We start from the raw sequence: 22,577 nt of genomic DNA, 5'->3' as shown, positions 1-22,577 counted from the left end.
GGACAGATGTGTGCAGATGATCACAGACAGATGTGCTTTATGTTAATGAACAGATGTGTGCCAAATGATCATGGACATATGTGACAGATTTGCCAGATGATCACGGGCAGATGTGCCAGATGATCACGGACAGATGTGGCAGATGATCACATACAGACGTGCCAGATGATCATGGAAAGTTGTTCAGTGTGGCAGATGTTCAGTGGGACAGATGTTTACTGGGACAGATGTGGGACAGGTGTTGGCATTTTTCACTGTTTGGGGACACTAGCTGGGTGATCAGTGTGTAAAAAGCTGTATAAAACAGCTCATACACACTGATCCCCAGCTCGCAGATCCGCTCTCCTTCTCTTCACTGACTCTGTGTGAGGAGAAGCAGAGTCAATCGACTGGCAACGGCTCTCTGTTTACATTACATGACGGCTTTGATTGGACACAGCCATCATGTGATCAGGAGGGCAAATAACAGAGCCCTCCTGCCGATCCAAGATACGGCATGTCCAGGGGACACAAGTGCATCGAGATCGTGTGGCCACACAATCCCGCTCCTTCTGAAGGATGTTTAGGAACATCCACTCAGAAGGAGGAAGCGCTCACCCAGCCGTTTATGTGCAGTGGCCGGGTGGGAAGTAGTTAATCAATGGAAAGTGGTGTTTGGTGCAATTTAACTTGAGGACTCACAGATACACTCCACTGACACACTACAATATACTGCAGTAAAAGTGCACTAATGCACTTTGATATATTGCAGTAAAAGTGCACTAACACACTTCAATATATTACAGTAAAAGTACCCTAATGCACTTAAATATACTGCAGTAAAAGTGCACTAGCACACTTCAATATATTGCAGTAAAAGTGCCCTGATGCACTTCAATATACTACAGTAAAAGTGAACTAACACACTTCAATATACTGCAGTAAAAGTGAACTAACACACTTCAATATACTGCAGTAAAAATGTACTAATGCACTTCAATATACTGCAGTAAAAGTGCATTAATGCACTTCAATATACTGCAGTAAAAGTGCCCTAACGCACTTCAATATACTGCAGTAAAAGTGCCCTGACACTCTGCACTGACACACTTCAATATACTGCAGTAAACCTGCCCTGACACACTAAACTGACACTCTACACTCACAATGGAATCACAATGGCAAACTATAGCACATTAACTTGCTAGTAGCAATGAACAGAGCCCTGTTCTATCTATCTCCACTTGAATATCACACTGCAAATGGCTGCTCTGGGAAGGAACCTTTTATAGGGTGGGATGGGTCTATGAGCAATGAGCCTTGATTGGACACAGTCATCATTACTTTCTCCAATCATGGCTCTGACATTGTTCTGTGCCCTGATTGGGCAAAGCCATCATTGCTTCAGCCAATCAGGGCTTCCAAAGCACTGTGTGGCATGCAGTGCATTATGGGGCATTCGGCGGGCCAAACAAACGGTCAAATGTCCCGACAATTTGAGTGTTCGCGGAATGGGTGAACAGCCAATGTTCGGCCCGAACTCATGCTTTGGCCCAACCTATCGCCCAACACTAATCCTCACATGTTCCTCATATAGTTCCCCATACATTAGGGAACCCGAACACTAAATTAGTCTGGGTAGTTTTAGTAAAGGACAATGTTTTATCTCTAACCGGTTCCCGACCGACTCATGCACATATACTGTGGCAAAATGGCACTGCTGCGCGAAACCCCGTACGGGTTTCCCTATAAGAGCCGCCAGAGGGACCCAATGCGCGTGGCCGGTAGTCACGATCGCGGCCGGCTGCGTGCGATCACATGCATGAGAGTCAGCATGGGGATTTGTGTGTCAGGGGAGAGGAGACATGTCGTTTGTTCCTACTAAGTAGAAACAACGATATGTCTCCTCCCCTAGTCAGTCCTACAGTTAAAACACACCTAGGGGAACACACACTTAACCCCTTGATCGCCCCCTAGTGTTAACTCCTTCCCTGCCAGTGACATTTATACAGTAATCAGTGCATATTTATAGCACTGATCGCTGTATAAGTGTCAATGGTTTCAAAAATGTGTCAAAAGTGTCTGATCTGTTCATCACAATGTCGCAGTACCGCTAAAAATCGCAGATCACCGCCATTACTAGTAAAAAAAAAATGCCATAAAATGCCATAAATCTTTCCCATAGTTTGTAGACACTATAACTTTTGCGCAAACCAATCAATATATGCTTATTGCGATTTTTTTTTTACCAAAAATATGTAGAAGAATACATATCGGCCTAAACTGATGAAGAAATTTGTTTTTTTTTTAATTGGGGGGATATTTATTATAGCAAAAAGTAAAAAATATTGTTTTTTTTTCAATATTGTCGCTTTTTTCGTGGTTAAAGTGGTTAAAGTGTTGAAGTGGTTAAAGAAAAGGGGAGGGGAAGGGTTACAGGCTTTCAAAGAGTAGGCAACGTACAAAGGACCATCTTAACAGTCAGGTGTATTAGACACTGAAAAAAATAGACAGAGAATATAAAAATTTTGATCAAAGTGTTGCGAATTATTTGTAAAATATTTAAAATGCTGTTTGAACTAATAGTTGTTATTTAGATAAGATTACATATCAAAAGCCTTCATTTTCTGTCCTTGACAACAGGAAGAAAGAATAACTCTCCAAATTGAGGAAAATACCTCTAAGACAGCTGTCACTAAAACAGGTATCCCAATTTGGAAAAAAAATCCACACCTCTTGTTCTGGTGACAATTGTAAAATTTGGATTCCCCATTGCTTCCTTTCCCTGTTGTGATGGACACAGGACAAATAAAAAAATAAATCTTCCCAGTCAAAAAACCCCAACAGTAGTTGGAACACTATCCAAAAGAAAAAGTTTGGATTTTAGATATTATTTAGTTTGATTTACCTAAAAAAAAGATAAGCACCAAAATGACCATAGAATTACATTTGTAATTGACAGCTGAAATCCATAATTACTAATTGTCCTAAAAACCTGAGATCAGTATAGAATGTTCTTGAGAGTTACTAATTGTTGTATGATCATTGTAAAATCAGACACCTATAATTTGATATTCTGCCTCATGATACATTTTTATTTATAATTTTTTTTTAATTTCTTAATTTCTTGATAACGATGACATTCTAATCATTATTAAATGTGTTATTCTGAAATAATATGGAATTGTGCTTTTTTTGTTGCAGGAATTTCCTGCTGGCAAACACAAGAATGCTTGATATAATGCTTACCGTAATTTCTCTTTGTTGCCACACATACTGTATACAGTGGTGTATTTAGGTTTTGTGCTGCCCTAGGCCTGACAAAGCTCGCGCACCCCCTAATTTAACTATGACCCACCCCTTCCTGTCAAGGCCACACCCCTTCCTTTTTAAGATCCACCCTGTCATCTTCATGGGAGGACAGAAGGACACCGCGGGAGGTGGACAGTGAGCGATACAGCATCTTTTCATTTGGGGGGTAAGGAGATATGTGCTGGGTGCTTTGGGAGGCTCTTGCACTGAAGTCGTGTCCCTCCTCTGTGGCTGCTCCTCCTCCTGGCTGTGTACTGAGTGTGTGTGGCTGACAGTGGGGAGAGAGGTGTCGGCTGCTACGGAAAGCCCATCGCCGCTTGTGGGACTCCAGGCGGCAGATGTCCTGGGTGCCTACGCTGGCGCATCCCTGTCTGGCCAGTTACCGAAACTCAGTGCCGTAACTTGTTGTGGGCTCAGTGGCGTCCCTAGGGTTGGCCTAGAGGGTATCAGGTTAGGTACTTCCTAATGGCTCAGTTCCTGGGAACAGTAATGGATAATGGCCAACAGGCTCTCTTACCAGACCCAGTGAAACTGCAACAGTGATTCCTCCGGCTGGACGTTCGCTCACTCTGGGTTGCCCAGGCCAACTCTAGTCAGTGGTGTAGCATGTCTCTACCCTGGCAGTGGCTTCATCTTTCTCCCCCTCTGGTGGTGCGGGTACAGCGTGGCTCTCTGGTGGTGCGTGTACAGCATAGCTCTCTGGTGGTGCGTGTACAGCATGGCTCTCTGGTGGTGCGTGTACAGCATGGCTCTCTGGTGGTGCTTGTACAGCGTGGCTCTCTGGTGGTGCATGTACAGCGTAGCTCTCTGGTGGTGCATGTACAGCGTGGCTCTCTGGTGGTGCATGTACAGCGTGGCTCTCTGGTGGTGCATGTACAGCGTGGCTCTCTGGTGGTGCGGGTACAGCATGGCTCTGGTGGTGCGGGTACAGCATGGCTCTGGTGGTGCGGGTACAGCGTGGCTCTGGTGGTGCGGGTACAGCGTGGCTCTCTGGTGGTGCGGGTACAGCGGGGCTCTCTGGTGGTGCGGGTACAGCGTGGCTCTGGTGGTGCGGGTACAGCGTGGCTCTGGTGGTGCGGGTACAGCGTGGCTCTGGTGGTGCGGGTACAGCGTGGCTCTCTGGTGGTAGGGGTACAGTGTGGCTCCCTATCTGGCTTCCCCCAGCACAGTATTCTCTTTTTCTCCTCCTGTACCCCCCCCCCAGCAGAGTGCATGCATGCTGGGGGCTGTAGCATGATGTCTGTGGAAACACACAGGGGCCGCCATTCTTTAGGGATTAGTTTTCCTATTATGCCCCCAGAGTCTTCTGATTGGCCCTCTGCCGTGGCCAATTATGGGGTGGGAAACAGCGGGGAGGAAGCTGGGCGGCGGCAAGGCAAAACCAATTAGAGCCGCTCTCTCTCTTCTCCGTTCAGCTGACAGAAGGGGGGGGCGAGCGGGGGAGATACACAGACAACCCGCATCTTTCCTCTCCCTATCACAGATCTGCTGCTCCATTTACCAGAGAACTCCCCCGCTTGCCCCCCCTCCCCTTTCTGTCAGCTGAAGGGAGAAGAGAGAGAGCGGCTCTAATTGGTTTCGCTGTGCCGCCGCCCAGCTTCCTCCCCGCTGTTTCCCATCCCATAATTGGCCACAGCAGAGGGCCATTCAGAGAGAGAGAGAATCACTGCTTTACGGGGCGGCTTGACGGCTCCTGTGCGGGAGGAGAGCGGATGCCGTTTTGGTGGGGGGGGGGCGGCTTTTTTGCCGCCCCCCACAAAGTGCCGCCCTAGGCCTGGGCCTTGTTGGCCTAGGCCAAAACACAGCACTGACTGTATATACAGTATATCATATGCTTGACATCTTGATATATATCATATGCTTGACATCTTGAGTCTTGCATCGTATTTACTCCTAACTACTGACAAGCATGCCTTAACAGAAGATAATTATTGGTTTCTGAGAGCGTTCCCAATTTGTTGAGCTTAATTTATCACTTACAGTGCCTTGAAAAAGTATTCATACCCCTTAAATTGTCAACCAAAAACGGAAACGTATTTTATTGGGACTTTATGTGATAGACCAACACAAAGTGGTACATAATTGTGAAGTGGAAGGAAAATGATAAATGGTTTTAAATTTTTTTTTACAAATAAATATATGAAAAGCGTGGCATGCATTTGTATTCAGACCCCTTTACTCTGATACCCCTAACTAAAATCTAATGGAACCAACTGCCTTCAGAAGTCACCTAATTAGTAAATAGAGTCCACCTGTGTGTAATTTAATCTCAGTATAAATACAGCTGTTCTGTGAAGCCCTCAGAGGTTTGTTAGGGAACCTTAGTGAACAAACAGCATCATGAAGGCCACATAACACACCAGACAAGTCAGGGATAAAGTTGTGGAGAAGTTTAAATCAGGGTTAGATTATAAAAAAATATCCCAAGCTTTGAACATCTCACGGAGCACTGTTCAATCCATCATCTGAAAATGAAAAGAGTATGAAACAACTGCAAACCTAACAAGCCGGGCAAGGAGAGCATTAATCAGAGAAGCAGTCAAGAGGCCCAAGGTAACCCTGGAGGAGCTGCCCTTCAATCCACAAATCTGGCTTTTATGGAAGAGTGGCAAGGAAAAAGCCATTGTTGAAAGAAAGCCATAAAAAGTCCCGTTTGCAAACGTGAGAAGCCATGTGGGGAACACAGCAAACACATGGAAGAAGGTGCTCTGGTCAGATGAGAACTACATTGATCTTTTTGGCCTAAAAGCAAAACGCTATGTGTGGCCGAAAACTAACACTGCATATTGCCCTGAACACACCATCCCCACCATGAAGTGTGGTGATGGCAGCATCATGTTGTGGGGATGCTTTTCTTCAGCAGGGACAGGGAAGCTGGTCACAGTTGATGGGAAGATGGATGGAGCCAAATACAGGGCAATCTTAGCAGAAAACCTGTTATGCCGCTTACACACGACCGGTCTTTCTGTCGGACCGAAGTCTGACGGTCTTTCCGACGGAGTTGCCTACACATGATCACACCAAAGTCCGTCGTTTAGAACGTGATGACGTACGACAGGACTAGGAAAAGCAAATTCAATAGCCAGTAGCCAATAGCTGCCCTTGCGTCATTCTTGGTCCATTGGACTAGCATACAGATGAGCTGTTTTCCTGATAGGAACTGAGTCTGTCGGAAAGATTTGAAACTTGTTCTATTTATGGGTCTGTCGCAATTTTCGGAAAAAAAGGTCCGATGAAGCCCACACACGATCTGAATGTCCGACGGAATAGTTCCTTCGGATCTTTTCTGCCGGAAAGTCCGGTCGTGTGCACGCGTCATGAGAGTCTGCAAAAGACTTGAGACTAAGGTGGAGGTTCACCTTCCAGCAGGACAACGACCCTAAACAGCCAGAGCTACAATGGAATGGTTTAGATCAAAGCTAGGGATGTGCCGAACACCCCCCGGTTCGGTTCGCACCAGAACCTGCGAACGGACTGAAAATTCGCACGAAAGTTAGAACCCCATTGACGTCTATGGGACTCGAACATTCTAAATCAAAAGTGCTCATTTTAAAGGCTAATTTGCATGGTATTGTCCTAAAAAGGGTTTGGGGACTGCCGGGTCCTGCCCCAGGGGACATGTATCAATGCACACTTTATGTGATAGACCAACACAAAGTGGTACATATTTGTGAAGTGGAAGGAAAATGATAAATGGTTTTAATTTTTTTTTACAAATAAATATCTGAAAAGCGTGGCATGCATTTGTATTCAGACCCCTTTACTCTGATATCCCTAACTAAAATCTAATGGAACCAACTGCCTTCAGAAGTCACCTAATTAGTAAATAGAGTCCACCTGTGTGTAATTTATTCTTATGCCGCGTACACACGGTCGGACTTTTCGTCTACAAAAGTCCAACGGACGCTGACGGACTAAAGCTGGCTGGTAATCCGATCGTGTGTGGGCTTCTCCGGACTTTCAACGGACTTTTTCAGCCTCAAATCCGACAGACTTTAGATTTGAAACATGCTTCAAATCTTTCCGACGGACTCGAGTCCGGTCGAAAAATCCGCTCGTCTGTATGCTAGTCCGACGGACAAAAACCCACGCTAGGGCAGCTATTGGCTACTGGCTATCAACTTCCTTATTTTAGTCCGGTGTACGTCATCACGTAAGAATTCGACGGACTTTTGTGTGATCGTGTGTAGGCAAGTCTGTTCGTTAGAAAGTCCGCCGCAAGTCCGTCGAAAGTCCGTCGAAAGTCTGTCGGACAGGCTGTCGGACTTTTGTAGCTGAACAGTCCGACCGTGTGTACGCCCCATCAGTATAAATACAGCTGTTCTGTGAAGCCCTCAGAGGTTTGTTAGGGAACCTTAGTGAACAAACAGCATCATGAAGGCCACATAACACACCAGACAAGTCAGGGATAAAGTTGTGGAGAAGTTTAAATCAGGATTAGATTATAAAAAAATATCCCAAGCTTTGAACATCTCACGGAGCACTGTTCAATCCATCATCTGAAAATGAAAAGAGTATGACACAACTGCAAACCTAACAGGCCGGGCAAGGAGAGCATTAATCAGAGAAGCAGCCAAGAGGCCCAAGGTAACCCTGGAGGAGCTGCCCTTTAATCCACAAATCTGGCTTTTATGCAAGAGTGGCAAGAAAAAAGCAAACGCGAGAAGCCATGTGGGGAACACAGCAAACACATGGAAGAAGGTGCTCTGGTCAGATGAGAACTACATTGCTCTTTTTGGCCTAAAAGCAAAACGCTATGTGTGGCGGAAAACTAACACCGCACATTGCCCTGAACACACCACCCCCACCATGAATTGTGGTGATGGCAGCATCATGTTGTGGGGATGCTTTTCTTCAGCAGGGACAGGGAAGCTGGTCACAGTTGATGGGAAGATGGATGGAGCCAAATACAGGGCAATCTTAGCAGAAAACCTGTTATGCCGCCTACACACGACCGGTCTTTCTGTCGGACCGAAGTCTGACGGTCTTTCCGGCGGAGTTGCCTACACATGATCACACCAAAGTCCGTTCGTTTAGAACATGATGATGTATGACAGGACTAGAAAAAGGAAATTCAATAGCCAGTAGCCAATAGCTGCCCTTGCGTCGTTCTTGGTCCATTGGACTAGCATACAGATGAGCTGTTTTCCTGATAGGAACTGAGTCTGTCGGAAAGATTTGAAACTTGTTCTATTTCTGGGTCTGTCGCAATTTTCGGAAAAAAAGGTCCGATGAAGCCCACACATGATCTGAATGTCCGACGGAATAGTTCCGTCGGATCTTTTCTGCCGGAAAGTCCGGTCATGTGCACGCGGCATGATAGTCTGCAAAAGACTTGAGACTAAGGTGGAGGTTCACCTTCCAGCAGGACAACGACCCTAAACAGCCAGAGCTACAATGGAATGGTTTAGATCAAAGCTAGGGATGTGCCGAACACCCCCCAGTTCGGTTCGCACCAGAACCTGCGAACGGACCGAAAATTCGCACGAAAGTTAGAACCCCATTGACGTCTATGGGACTCGAACGTTCTAAATCAAAAGTGCTCATTTTAAAGGCTAATTTGCATGGTATTGTCCTAAAAAGGGTTTGAGGACTGCCGGGTCCTGCCCCGGGGGATATGTATCAATGCAAAAAAAACTTTTAAAAACTGACCTTTTTTCGGGAGCAGTGATTTTAATGATGCTTAAAGTTAAAAAAAAAGTGAAATATTCCTTTAAATCTCGTACCTGGGGGGGTGTCTATAGTATGCCTGTAAAGTGGCGCGTGTTTCCCGTGCTTAGAACAGTCCCTGCACAAAATGTAATTTTTAAAGGAAAAAAGTAATTTAAAACTGCCTGCGGCTTTAATGTAATGTCGGGTCCTGGCAATATGGATGAAAATCAGTGAGACAAACGGCATGGGTCCATTACCAGGCCCTTTGGGTCTAGTATGGATATTAAGGGGAACCCCCCACCCAAATTAAAAAAGGAAACAGCAGTATACAGGCTCTGTACTCTGAACAGCAGTATACAGGCAGTGCAAACAAGACAGGGACTGTAGGTTTGTTGTTAAGTAGAATCTGTTTGTAATTTTGAACTGGTACATTTTTAACGTGTTTAGCTCCAGCCAAAAATTCTATTTAAAGCTTTTTGGAAAACCTAGGGAAGGGTTATCACCCCTGTGACATTTGTTTTGCTGTCTGTGCTCCTCTTCAGAAGATTTCACCTCACTTTTTGTCCCAATGACAAAGGTTTTTTGAAAATTTGGGGTTTTTGTGAAACAAGGATTGGTGATAAAGCATCAATGGAAAGGAGAAATGTTTTTCCCATATTAACTCTTACAAGAGAGAATTTCCCTTCTAGGGGTAGATTTCATCTCACTACCTGTTGTCTCCTTCCTTTTGCAAGTAGGAGTGGTTTGTAAGTTGGATGTTTGAAAGTAGGGGCCTGCCCTATATACTCAACAGAAATTTGGGCCTTAGGTGTTGTTGTGGCCACAACATTGTAAGCCCTTTCAGGGCCCTGCTGTGAAATATTAGATCAAGAATTGTAATTACATGCCCCTGTTGAACAGGGGCTGACAAATTGGGCCTTAGGCACTGGTGCTGGTGCCACAACACTGCAACCCCTCACAGATACTCTAGTTGGAACGCAGGAATGAGCCCTGCTGCAAAGTATTGCATCAAAAATTGTAATTACACGCCCCTGTTGAACAGGGGCAGAAAAATTGGGCCTTAGGCACTGGTGCTGGTGCCACAACACTGCAACCACTCACAGATACTCTAGCTGGAATGCAGAAACGAGCCCTGCTGCAAAGTATTGCATCAAAAATTGTAATTACACGCCCCTGTTGAACAGGGGCTGAAAAATTGGGCCTTAGGCACTGGTGCTGGTGCCACAACACTGCAACCCCTCACAGATACTCTAGTTGAATGCAGGAACGAGCCCTGCTGCAAAGTATTGCATCAAAAATTGTAATTACACGCCCCTGTTAAACAGGAGCTGAAAAATTGGGCTTTAGGCACTGGTGGCGGTGCCCAGAACCAAAAATGTTCTTACAAGCTATCAGCGTGATCATTGAGGAGGAAGAGGATAATTACTCAGGATAGTCACTCAGCATCAGCATAGGCAGTCTTTGAAGGGATCTGAGATTTCAAAAAAAATTATTCGGTTACATCAGCATCAGTTGCTTGGTAGCTGGTGGTGATCCAAGACTGATTCATTTTTATGAAGGTCAGTCGATCGACCGAGTCGGTGGATAGACGCACCCTGTGATCGTTTACAAAGCCTCCAGCAGCACTGAATGTTTGTTCCGAAAGAACGCTGGATGCAGGACAGGCCAGTAGCTCAATTGCATACTGTGCAAGCTCTGGCCAGTGATCCATCCTCAAGACCCAGTAACCCAGAGGATTTTCGGTGGGAAAGGTGTTCAAGTCAGATCTTGCCCCTAAGTATTCCTGCACCATGTAAAACAGACGCTGGCGATGGTTGCTGGAACCGATTATACCTTGGGGCTGGGGACTAAAAAATTGTCTGAACGCATCGGTCAGGCGGCCACCTTCTCCACCGCTCCTTCTTTGACTGACCGAAGCCTCAGCAACACGTTGTCCAAAAACAGGAGTTTGTAACCTCCCAGTCTCTGGGAACGCGTTGCACAGACCTATCTGCAAGGCCTCCCGAAGATGTTTCATCCTCTGCTCCCTCTGCGACGGCAAGATAAGGTCCGCAACCTTACCCTTGTAATGTGGATCAAGGAGGGTTGCCAGCCAGTATTGGTCCTTCTCCTTGATACCACGAATACGAGAATCCTTTTGCAGGCTTTGCAGGATCAGGGAGGCCATGCAGCGTAGGTTTGCTGAGGCATTCGGTCCGGAGTCCTCTGGGTCACTAAGAACGACATGGTCCGCAGCTACCTCCTCCAGCCATGTACAAGTCCATGTGTTTCTTGGGACTGATCCCTTAAATACTGCTGCTGATGCTGAGTGCCAGGCTCCACCTCCATACTGACACAATCCTACTCCTCCTCCTCCTCGTCCTCTTCCTGTGTGATCGGCGGGCACGCAGGAACACTGTCTGGATAAAGGGGGCCTTGAGAGCTAAGGAAGTCCTCCTCTTCCTGCCTCTGTTCTGCCTCAAGTACCCTGCCCATTATTCCACGCAGCGTGTGCTCCAACAGGTGGACAAGGGGGACAGTGTCACTGACGCATGCACTGTCACTGCTCACCATCCTCGTGGCCTCCTCAAATGGTGACAGGACAGTGTATGCATCCCTGATCATGGCCCACTGGCGTGGGGAAAAAAAAAACAAGCTCCCCTGACCCTGTCCTGGTGCCATAGTCGCACAGATACTCATTGATGGCCCTCTGCTGCGTGTGCAGCCGCTGCAGCATGGCCAACGTTGAGTTCCACCTGGTGGGCATGTCACAGATTAGGCGGTTCTTGGGCAGGTTAAACTCCTTTTGGAGGTCTGCCAGCCGAGCACGGTGGAAATGCACACAGACTTTCCTGGCCTGCCTCAGGACATCCTGTAAGCCCGGGTACCTGCCCAAGAACCGCTGCACCACCAAGTTAAGGATGTGAGCCAAACAGGGCACATGGGTCATTTGTCCCTGTCGGAGGGCAGAGAGGAGGTTGGTGCCATTGTCGCAAACCACCATTCCTGGCTTAAGTTGGCGTGGCGTCAACCACCTCTGAACCTGCCCCTGCAGAGCTGACAGAACCTCTGCCCCAGTGTGGCCCCTGTCCCCCAAGCACACCAGCTCAAGCACCGCATGGCATCTTTTGGCCTGCATACTTGCGTAGCCCCTTGAACGGCTACGGAGCACCGCTGGTTCCGAGGACCAAGCAAAGGAAGAGGCCATGGAGGAAGAAGAAGAGGAGGGGGTGAAGGAGAGAGGTGTGTCACAATCATTAGTAGTGGCATTTTGGAGGCATGGTGGCGGAACAACCTCCAACATTACTGCACCTTGTCCTGCATCCTTCCCAGCTGCCAGCAGAGTCACCCAATGTGCGGTGAAACTTAGGTAACGTCCCTGTCCATGCCTGCTGGACCATGAGTCAGCGGTAATATGCACCTTACCGCTGACCGCCCTGTCCAGTGAGGCATTGACATTGCCTTCCACATGCCAGTTGAGAGCCGGAATGGCCTTCCGTGAGAAAAAGTGGTGTTTGGGTACCTGCCACTGAGGAACCGCACATTCCACAAACTTGCGGAAGGGGACAGAGTCTACCAACTGAAAAAGGCAGCAGTTGAAGTGCTAGCAATTTTGCCAAGCTAGCATTCAACCGCTGGGCATGTGGATGGCTGGGAGCGAACTTCTTTCGGCGGTGCAGCAGCTGGGGCAGGGAAATTTGCCTGGTACAATCTGACATCGGTGTACCAAAAGCAGATTGTCCACAAGTACTTGGCTGTGACACACCTAATTCTACACCTTCATTCCTCTCAGTGCAGGTCTCAGAGAGGACTGAAGGTATAGTGGGGTTGGAGATCTTAGCTGATGAGGAGCAAGGAGAGGTCCTCTTTGGTGTGGGTCTTTTAGATACGCTTGCCAATGAACTGCATGGCAGGTCAACATATGTCTGGTCAAGCATGTGGTGCCCAAGCGGGAGATGTTTTGGCCACACGAGATACACTTGAGACATATGTTGCAAATAGCAGTGGTGTGATCTGATGCACTCGCCTCAAAAAAGGCCCACACCAAAGAACTTTTGGAATAACACGCAGAGACAGCAGCGCCCTGCACATGCGGAGCTTTGGGGTGTGATGCAGTCAGTGTGCTGCCCTTAGGCTGGCCCCTGGAGGGAGGGGAAGAGAAGGAAGCGCCACCTGAGTGTAGTATTAACAAATGATGTTTAATGACACCAACCCGGAAGCAGACGGACGACCTGTGATGTCATGCACGCTTCACGTGCGCTCCACGCCAGCCCCTAGTCTCTTCCTGATGGCCACAGAAGGAGCTCCCGGCTGGTAATCCACCTTCTGCAGCCCAGCATCCCTGCAGCATCACCACCACAGGATCAGAGGGAACACCGAGGACCACATACCTATACAGATGAGCCTTCTATATGTTTTTATCCTGTAAGTGTGTTTTTACCTGGTGTCATTAAACATCATTTGTTAATACTACACTCAGGTGGCGCTTCCTTCTCTACCCCTCTCTCATCCATCACAGAGCCAGCTCTCTGAGGAAACAGCAGCCGCCTAGCCTACCAGCCTACTTTAACCATTACATTACCGGTTACCACTTAACCCTTGAACTTCCAGCCTGTCCCCTATGGACTAAGTTGCTCAGCCCTTTATATCGTCCTGTTATATATGGACTTGTGTGTTTGCGCTTACAGTTACCAATACTCTGTTGGCCCCTGGAGGGCATCCTGCCTCGTTGGTGATGTGCCTCCTCCTCCCCCTCCTCTCTCCTATCAGGCACCCACGTTGAGTCAGTGACCTCATCATCCCCTCCCTCCTCATCACTGGAGCAAACCTGGCAGTATGCTGCAGCAGGGGGAGCATGACTGCCAGATTGCTGTCCTTCTTGGGCACCCCCTCTGTCCATGCTCACGTTATTGCCTTCATCTAGCTCAGTATCATCATCAGAGCCTTCTAAACGCTGGGCATCCTCCTGGAGCATGTACCCAACACTGTGGTCAAACAGTTCGAGGAACTCCTCAGGAGGACATGGTGGGGCTAGGGAAGGAGTCACTGATGCCATTGAGCCGAGGGAAGAGGCCGCGTTGGCAGCTGCTTTGCCAGACAAAGTACCCTGAGCATGGGTGAGAGAGGATGAGGAGGATGAGGACGGCTTGGTCATCCACTCGACCAAGTCTTCCGCATGTTGCGGCTCAACACGGCCACCTGCCGAAAAAAAAGGCCAAGCGTGTCCCACAGCCACGTGCTGATGAGGATGCACCGTCTCCATGATCAGCACTGTTGCCTCTAGACACAGAGCCTGCTTGCCCTCTTTTATTGGCTTGTGACTGTCTGCCTCTCCTTGTTGGCCTTCTAGACATACTAATGGCCTGTAGCTGCACTAAGCTGGGATATATATATATAGCTAGCAAAATCAACTGCCTGCTTGTAGTATGAGAACACCACCAACCTTCTAAAGGTAGCTTTAGCTGAACACTGTGCAGAGCTCGCAAAAAACTAACTTGTAGCTTATTTAGCTGCCTGCACACTGTGCAGAGCTCGCTCTACACTAACTTGTAGTTTTAGCTGAACACTGTGCAGAGCTCGCAAAAAACTAACTTGTAGCTTATTTAGCTGCCTGCGGTAGTGATAGGATCAGGAAAACACCACCAACCTTCTACAGGTAGCTTTAGGTGAACACTGTGCAGAGCTCGCAAAAAAATAACTTGTAGCTTATTTAGCTGCCTGCGGTAGTGATAGGATCAGGAAAACACCACCAACCTTCTACAGGTAGCTTTAGCTGAACACTGTTCAGAGGACGCACTACACTAACTTGTAGCTTTAGCTGAACACTGTGCAGAGGTCGCACTACACTAACTTGTAGTTTTAGCTGAACACTGTGAGGAGGACGCACTACACTAACTTGTAGCTTTAGCTGAACACTGTGCAGAGGTCGCACTACACTAACTTGTAGTTTTAGCTGAACACTGTTCAGAGGACGCACTACACTAACTTGTAGCTTTAGCTTAACACTGTGCAGAGGTCGCACTACACTAACTTGTAGTTTTAGCTGAACACTGTTCAGAGGACGCACTACACTAACTTGTAGCTTTAGCTGAACTCTGTGCAGAGGTCGCACTACACTAACTTGTAGTTTTAGCTGAACACTGTTCAGAGGACGCACTACACTAACTTGTAGTTTTAGCTGAACACTGTGAGGAGGACGCACTACACTAACTTGTAGCTTATTTAGCTGCCTGCGGTAGTGATAGGATCAGGAAAACACCACCAACCTTCTACAGGTAGCTTTAGGTGAACACTTTGCAGAGTTCGCAAAAAAATAACTTGTAGCTTATTTAGCTGCCTGCGGTAGTGATAGGATCAGGAAAACACCACCAACCTTCTACAGGTAGCTTTAGGTGAACACTGTGCAGAGCTCACAAAAAACTAACTTGTAGCTTATTTAGCTGCCTGCGGTAGTGATAGGATCAGGAAAACACCACCAACCTTCTACAGGTAGCTTTAGCTGAACACTGTGCAGAGCTCGCACTACACTAACTTGTAGTTTTAGCTGAACACTGTGCAGAGCTCTAAAAAAACTAACTTGTAGCTTATTTAGCTGCCTGCGGTAGTGATAGGATCAGGAAAACACCACCAACCTTTTACAGGTAGCTTTAGGTGAACACTGTGCAGAGCTCGCAAAAAACTAACTTGAAGCTTATTTAGCTGCCTACGGTAGTGATAGGATCAGGAAAACACCACCAACCTTCTACAGGTAGCTTTAGGTGAACACTGTGCAGAGCTTGTAAAAAAATAACTTGTAGCTTATTTAGCTGCCTGCGATAGTGATAGGATCAGGAAAACACCACCAACCTTCTACAGGTAGCCTTAGCTGAACAATGTGCAGAGCACGCACTACACTAACTTGTAGTTTTAGCTGAACATTGTGAGGAGGACGCACTACACTAACTTGTAGCGTTAGCTGAACACTGTGAGGAGGATGCACTACCCTAACTTGTAGCTTTAGCTGAACACTTTGCAAAGGTCACACTAAACTAACTTGTAGCTTTAGCTGAACACTGTGAGGAGGACGCACTACACTAACTTGTAGTTTTAGCTGAACACTGTGCAGAGGTCACACTAAACTAACTTTTAGCTTTAACTGAACACTGTGAGGAGGACACACTATACTAACTGTAAATAGTCTAGCTGCCTGACTGTGGTACTAATAGGATCAAAAGAACACCAGCAATTTTCTTCAGGTAGCTGTAAATACTGTAACAAGACAAGCCTGCCTGTCAGCCTGTCAGTAGGAAGATAACAGGAACGGATATAACTAAACTGAATACAGTGTGTATATATATATATATATATATATATATATATATATATATACAACACCTGGGATGCATATATATACACAATACACTGTAAGTGCAGCTAACTCACTGACTGTCCTGCCTAATCTATCTAACTTAAATCAAATGACACTGTCTCTCTGTCTATCTCTTTCAACGCCGGAACACACACTACACAGAGCCGCCGTGCAGGCGGCCTTATATAATGTGGGGCATGTACTAAATCCCCTGAGCCATAATTGGCCAAAGCCTCCTTGGCTTTGGCCAATTATGGCTCTCTGTTCAGACGGCGCTGTGATTGGCCAAGCATGCGGGTCATAGTGCATGCTTGGCCAATCATCAGCCAGCAATGCACTGCGATTCCGCAGTGAATTATGGGTCATGAGGCGCCACACGAATTTGGCGCGAACGGCCCATATCATTCGCAATTCGGCGAACGGGCGAACAGACGATGTTTGAGTCGAACATGGGTTCGACTCGAACACGAAGCTCATCCCTAATCAAAGCATATTCATGTGTTAGAATGGCCCAGTCAAAGTCCAGACCTAAATCCCATTGAGAATCTGTGGCAAGACTAGAAAACTGCTGTTCACAGATGCTCTCCATCCAGTCTGACAGAGCTTGAGCTATTTTGCAAAGAAGAATGGGCAAAAAATCCACTCTCTAGATGAGCAAAGCTGGTAGAGACATCCCCAAAAAGACTTGCAGCTGTAATTGCAGCGTAAGGTGGGTCTACAAAGTACTGACTCAGGGGGACTGAATACAAATGCACGCCACACTTTTCACATATTTATTTGTAAAACATTTTAAAAACCATTTATCATTTTTCTTCCACTTCAGAATCATGTGCCACTGTGTTGGTCTATCACATAAAATCCCAATAAAATACATTTACGTTTTTGGTTGTAACATGACAAAATGTGTAAAATTTCAAAGGGTGTGAATACTTTTTCAAGGCACTGTACTTGTTCTGTTTTTGTTTACCTCTTATGCCCCGTACACACGGTCGGATTTTCCGACGGAAAATGTGTGATAGGACCTTGTTGTCGGAAATTCTGACCGTGTGTAGGCTCACACAACTCATCACACATTTTCCATCGGATTTTCCGACACACAAAGTTTGAGAGCAGGATATAAAATTTTCCGACAACAAAATCCGTTGTCGGAAATTCCGATCGTGTGTACACAAATCCGACGGACAAAATGCCACGCATGCTCAGAATAAATAAAGAGATGAAAGCTATTGGCCACTGCCCCGTTTATAGTCCCGACGTACGTGTTTTACGTCACCGCGTTTAGAACGATTGGATTTTTCGACAACTTTGTGTGACCGTGTGTATGCAAGACAAGTTTGAGCCAACATCCGTCGGAAAAAATCCTAGGATTTTGTTGTCGGAATGTCCGAACAAAGTTCGACCGTGTATATGGGGCATAACACAATGCAACGCAATGCAACCATAAATGATGACAATCCTTGTATCCTTGTATACAATCGATACATGATTGAATATATAGTTTTGTCAGTATAAAAATAAAAGCTCATTTTAAAAGCTTATATGCAAGTTATTGCCATGAAAAGTGTTTGGGGACCTGTGTACTGCCCCAGGGGACATGTAACAATACAAAAAAAAGTTTTAAAAACGTCTGACTTTTCAGGAGCAGGAATTTTAATAATGCTTAAAGTGAAACAATAAAAATGAAATATTCCTTTAAATATCATGCCTTGGGGGTCCCCCTAGTCTGCCTGTAAAGTGGCAAAATTACATTTCCAAAGGAAAAAATGTCATTTAAAATTGCTTGCGGCTGTAATGTTTTGCTGGATCCCAGCAATATAGATAAAAAATCGAGGCAAAAATTAGCTCGGGTCTGGTATGGATTTTAAGGGGAACTCCACGCCAAAATGTAAAAAAAATGGCGTGGAGTCCCCCCAAAATCCATACCAGACCCTTATCCGAGCAAGCAGCCTGGCAGGCCAGGAAAGTGGAGGTGAGCGAGTGCCCCCCCCCGAACCATACCAGGCCGCTTGCCCTCAACATGGGGAGGGTGCTTTGGGGTCCCCCCCAAAGCACCTTGTCCCCATGTTGATGGGAACAAGGGCCTCATCCCCACAACCCTGGCCATTGGTTGTGAGGGTCTGCGGGCAGGGGGGCTTATCGGAATCTGGAAGCCCCCTTTAATAAGGGGGCTCCCAGATCCCACCCCCCATGTGAAAGGGTATGGAGTACATTGTACCCCTACCCACTCACCAAAAAAAGTGTCAAAAAGTAAAAACCACAATACACAGTTTTTGACAATTCCTTTATTAAAAAAGAGGAAAAAAAAGTGTCCCGTGATGTCCAGCCATCTTCAATCACGGCGCCGATGGACCCGAAAAATTAAAAAAACCCTGAAAATACTCCGTCCCGCCTACTGCTGTCTTTTCGCTGTGACAGCTGTTATATAGGCAAGGACGGGGCCACCCGCTGACATAACTGGATGACCCCATCCCCCCTCTGATGGCACATGACATCAGCGGGGTATTTTCTTTTTTTTCCCTATTTTTCGGGTCCGTTGGCGCCTGATTAAAGATGGGTGGACATCGCAGCTGTCAAAAACTGTGTTTTGTGGCTTTTACATTTTGACACTCTTTTTGGTGAATGGGTAGGAGTTCAATGTATCCCATACCCATTCACATGCGGGGGCGGGATCTAGGGGCCCCCCCCTTTAGCAAGGGGCCCCCTTGCTAAAGGGGGCTTCCAGATTCTGATAAGCCCACCGCCCGCAGATCCCCACAATCATCGAGCCAGGGTTGTGGGGACGAGGCCCTTGTCACCCTCAAAATGGGGACAAGGTACTTTGGGGGAGACCCGAAAGCATCCTCCCCACGTTGAGGGCAAGCAGCCTGGTATGGTTCATGAGGGGAGGGGGCGCTCGCTTGTCCCCTCCTATACTGGCCTACCAGGTTGCTTACTCGGATAAGGGTCTGGTATGGATTTTGGGGGGGACCCCATGCCAACTTTTTCTTTTTATTTGGCATGGAGTTCCCCTTAAAATCTATGCCAGACCCAAAGAGCCTGGTATGGATTTTGGGGGGACCCCAAGTTGTTTTTTGCCTCCCACTGCCTTCTATAGTGTGGGGCGTGGACCTAGCCCCCTGAGCCATGATTGGTTAAAGGCACCCTGCTTTTGGCCAAACTTGGCTCTCACAGCAGAGCGCGCTGTGATTGGCCAAAGCATGCAGGTCAAATGCATGCTTTGGCCAATGATCAGACATCAATGCACTGCGATCTCACAGTGCATTATGGGGTGTTCCGCGGCGCTCAAATTTGCTGTAAATGCCCCATAATGTTCGGGATTTGCCAAACGGGCGAACACCCGATGTTCGAGTTGAACTTACGTTCGACTCGAACATCGGGCTCATCTCTGAGCTTCATTATAAGATGCATAGTGATTTCTCGGCTTATTCATTGGAAGGCTATAATTAAAGCAAAAGGTGGTTCAACAAAATACTAACACGAGGGGGTGATTCATTTTCCAACTCAGAATTTCTGTTTTTGAATTTTTTACATTTCTTCTAACATGTCGGTGTTATATCTTTCACTTGGATGTTATAAGTTGCACTGAGCAAATAAAGCTGGACAAAACAAAAACTGTGTCTGTCTTCATTTCAGGCTGCAAAGCAAGAAAATGTGATTATTTTAAAGGGGTGATTCTTTTCTATACCCATTGTATATGTAATTAAAAAGCATATTGTAAGGATTATTTCTGTATGTATTTATTTTTTTAAATATTCCTATTCAGTCATGAGCAATACATATGGATATTGCTTTTTATACAACCCTTGTATTTGTAAATGTCAAAGAAGTGCTGCATAGACCATATTTTTAGGTTTATTAGTCCTTTAAAACAATGTGACTTTGAAGAATATGTAGATGTGAGAACCTGCTTACCTAGTGTTATATATTTGCATCTTTAATCATATTGCTTATCCTTAAACTTGTACCTAAAAATTTTAACTTTTGACAGTACTAATAGAGACTTATGTTTTCTGATTATAGCTCCAGGAAAAGTTGTGAATCTAACTGTTGAAGCACTAAATTCATCTGCAGTAAATCTTACCTGGTTTTTACCTCGACAACCTCATGGAAAAATTACCAGCTTCAAGATAAGTGTTAAACATGCAAGAACTGGAGCAATAGTAAAGGATACAACTGTAAAAGTGGAAGAAATTTTGAATGGAGCATTGCCGGAGTGTACTGTAAGTGGAGTTCCACTCTGTAAACTTTACGGCATGTTTGGGCTGGAATTTAGATCAAAATGTGATTACCAAGTAAAAGTAAAACAGTCGACACAGATATTGTGTAATGCTAGATGTTTTTTTCTGTTTGTTTTCCATGATGTTACATATCTAATTAATTTTAAGAGCCATTTTTCATTTTACTAATTGAATAAATACTTAAAGTAGAACTGTGGCCAAGCTATAAGCTTAAAAACAAGCCATTACTGACCCCTGTAGCTACAGGCACTGGTGAGTAATTCAAGCAAGGAACAGGAACTTTCAGTTATGCAGGACCTCTCTCCGCATGCTGAGAGACAGTAGAGCAGAATCACGGGTCAACCTGTAATGGCAGGTATTACCAGAAAACATTTATGCGTGATCTATCAACTTCACAGAGGCTCTCCTCTCTATTCTTTTTTTTCTTTTTTTTACAGCTGTGTTCACTTTTATAGTGCTCTCACAGCTGGCAGAGGGCTACGCACATTTTAACAGCAACAATACATCAATACTGCTTCTTTTTAAATGTATCTCTTAGGTCAGTATACCTGAGTACATTGCTGAGGATACCAGACTCAATGAGCACTAGAAATAAAATAATAAAATAAAATAATACTCTATAGTGACTTTAGATGCTAGCTTGCCCCCCCCCCCCCCCAAAAAAAAAAAAAAGATTTTTAGTCATAATTTTCTTGACCGGGCTGGTAAAATATTGACTAGATGGCAACAAGGCATTACAGATATCCAAGTGAACACAAAATGTAAAAGCACAAAGATAAACTTTGCTCATAGAGCAACCATAGCTAAAACGTTCATTATAATTCCAGATAGACATAAAATATATCTTAAATTAGCCCAAGTTAGGTAGGCCTAGGTATATAACATATCCCCATACATGAATAAATGTTTATACAGTATGTATATGTATGTATATAAAATCTGTGGATCAATATCCAATCAAAAGTCACATGATTATTATAATAGCTATGCTCAACAACACACATTTTGAGGTTGATTTACTAAAACTGGAGAGTGCAAAATCTGGTGCAGCTCTGCATAGAAATCAATCAGCTAAACCAATCAGCTTCCAGGTTTTTTGTTAGTACAGCGATCTCCCCTGCTGTGGTATTGTGTTCTAACAGGGGGATGGCCTTCCCGCCAGAACACTTCAGTCAGCGCTCTTAGCAAGTGGATGAGAGCGCTGAATGGGAGCAGGTTGGCAGACCGTTTTCGGGTATGACCCTTTGACAGAAGCCGGACAAATGTCCGGCTTCTGTCGGACTGGCTAACATATACATGGGCCGAATCTATTGAATGATGTTGTTCGACATTTGGCCTGTGTGTACTAGACTTTAATAGCTGATTGTAGGTAAATAGTGTACAACACCGTGAATTCCTGCACTAAACAAGTGATTATAAAGGAGTAATTGATGATAAAAAATAAGGGAATACTAACATTCAGGGTTGCTGCTCTCAAAAGTGCATGTGCCTTTAAATATGTGAACAAGATAGCACTCTTATCTTGTTCACATATTTAGAAGCTGATTGGCTACCATGCAGAGCTGAAACAGATTTAGCACTCTCCAATTTTAGTAAATCAACCCCAGTAAAGGTGAGATATAAAAAAAAAAAATTGCCCACAACGTTTTTTTTTATCAGGAATAGAAGTTATTAGGTTAATGACATTCAATTACAAAAATACTGGTGCAAGAATCATGTCTTTTTTAAGTTATAGCAATTCTTTTGTTTTCCACTGATGGGACCACTTTACCCAGAACAAATTTTTTCTCATTAATGTGTTTCCACTCCCTCTGACAAGACCTCAACCAAAGTTTTACTTTCTTGACTATTCCAATGTTTATGTATTGTACACTATGACTTTTGACACCATCATTTGGCTTTGTCTCATGGCGGTTGGACAAAAATAGGAATTATGGTGGAAAGCTCTGCCCTTTAATGTCATTAAGAGACGTAAGAGATTTGAGAAACCAACAAGTGATTAAATTTACAGTAACCAGGCATAAGTGTATTTTTGCTTCAATTTTCCACTAAATATATTATATATATGT

At 45.4% G+C, this 22,577-nt stretch overlaps 1 protein-coding gene across 2 annotated transcripts in view; it reads left to right on the top strand.

Moving 5' to 3' along the window:
- PTPRQ (protein tyrosine phosphatase receptor type Q) overlaps positions 1 to 22,577 on the top strand; it is a 450,263-nt gene that overhangs the window by 92,689 nt on the left and 334,997 nt on the right. For both annotated transcript variants that reach the window (XM_073620248.1, XM_073620247.1), the window contains exon 4: positions 20,291 to 20,490. In XM_073620248.1, the coding sequence (XP_073476349.1) occupies positions 20,291 to 20,490 (200 nt within the window). The remainder of the gene's footprint in view (positions 1 to 20,290; positions 20,491 to 22,577) is intronic.

Source organism: Aquarana catesbeiana, linkage group LG03, assembly GCF_042186555.1.
Source record: "Aquarana catesbeiana isolate 2022-GZ linkage group LG03, ASM4218655v1, whole genome shotgun sequence".
NCBI classification, from domain to species: domain Eukaryota; kingdom Metazoa; phylum Chordata; class Amphibia; order Anura; family Ranidae; genus Aquarana; species Aquarana catesbeiana.
This window is presented reverse-complemented; position numbering and strand designations above follow the sequence as displayed.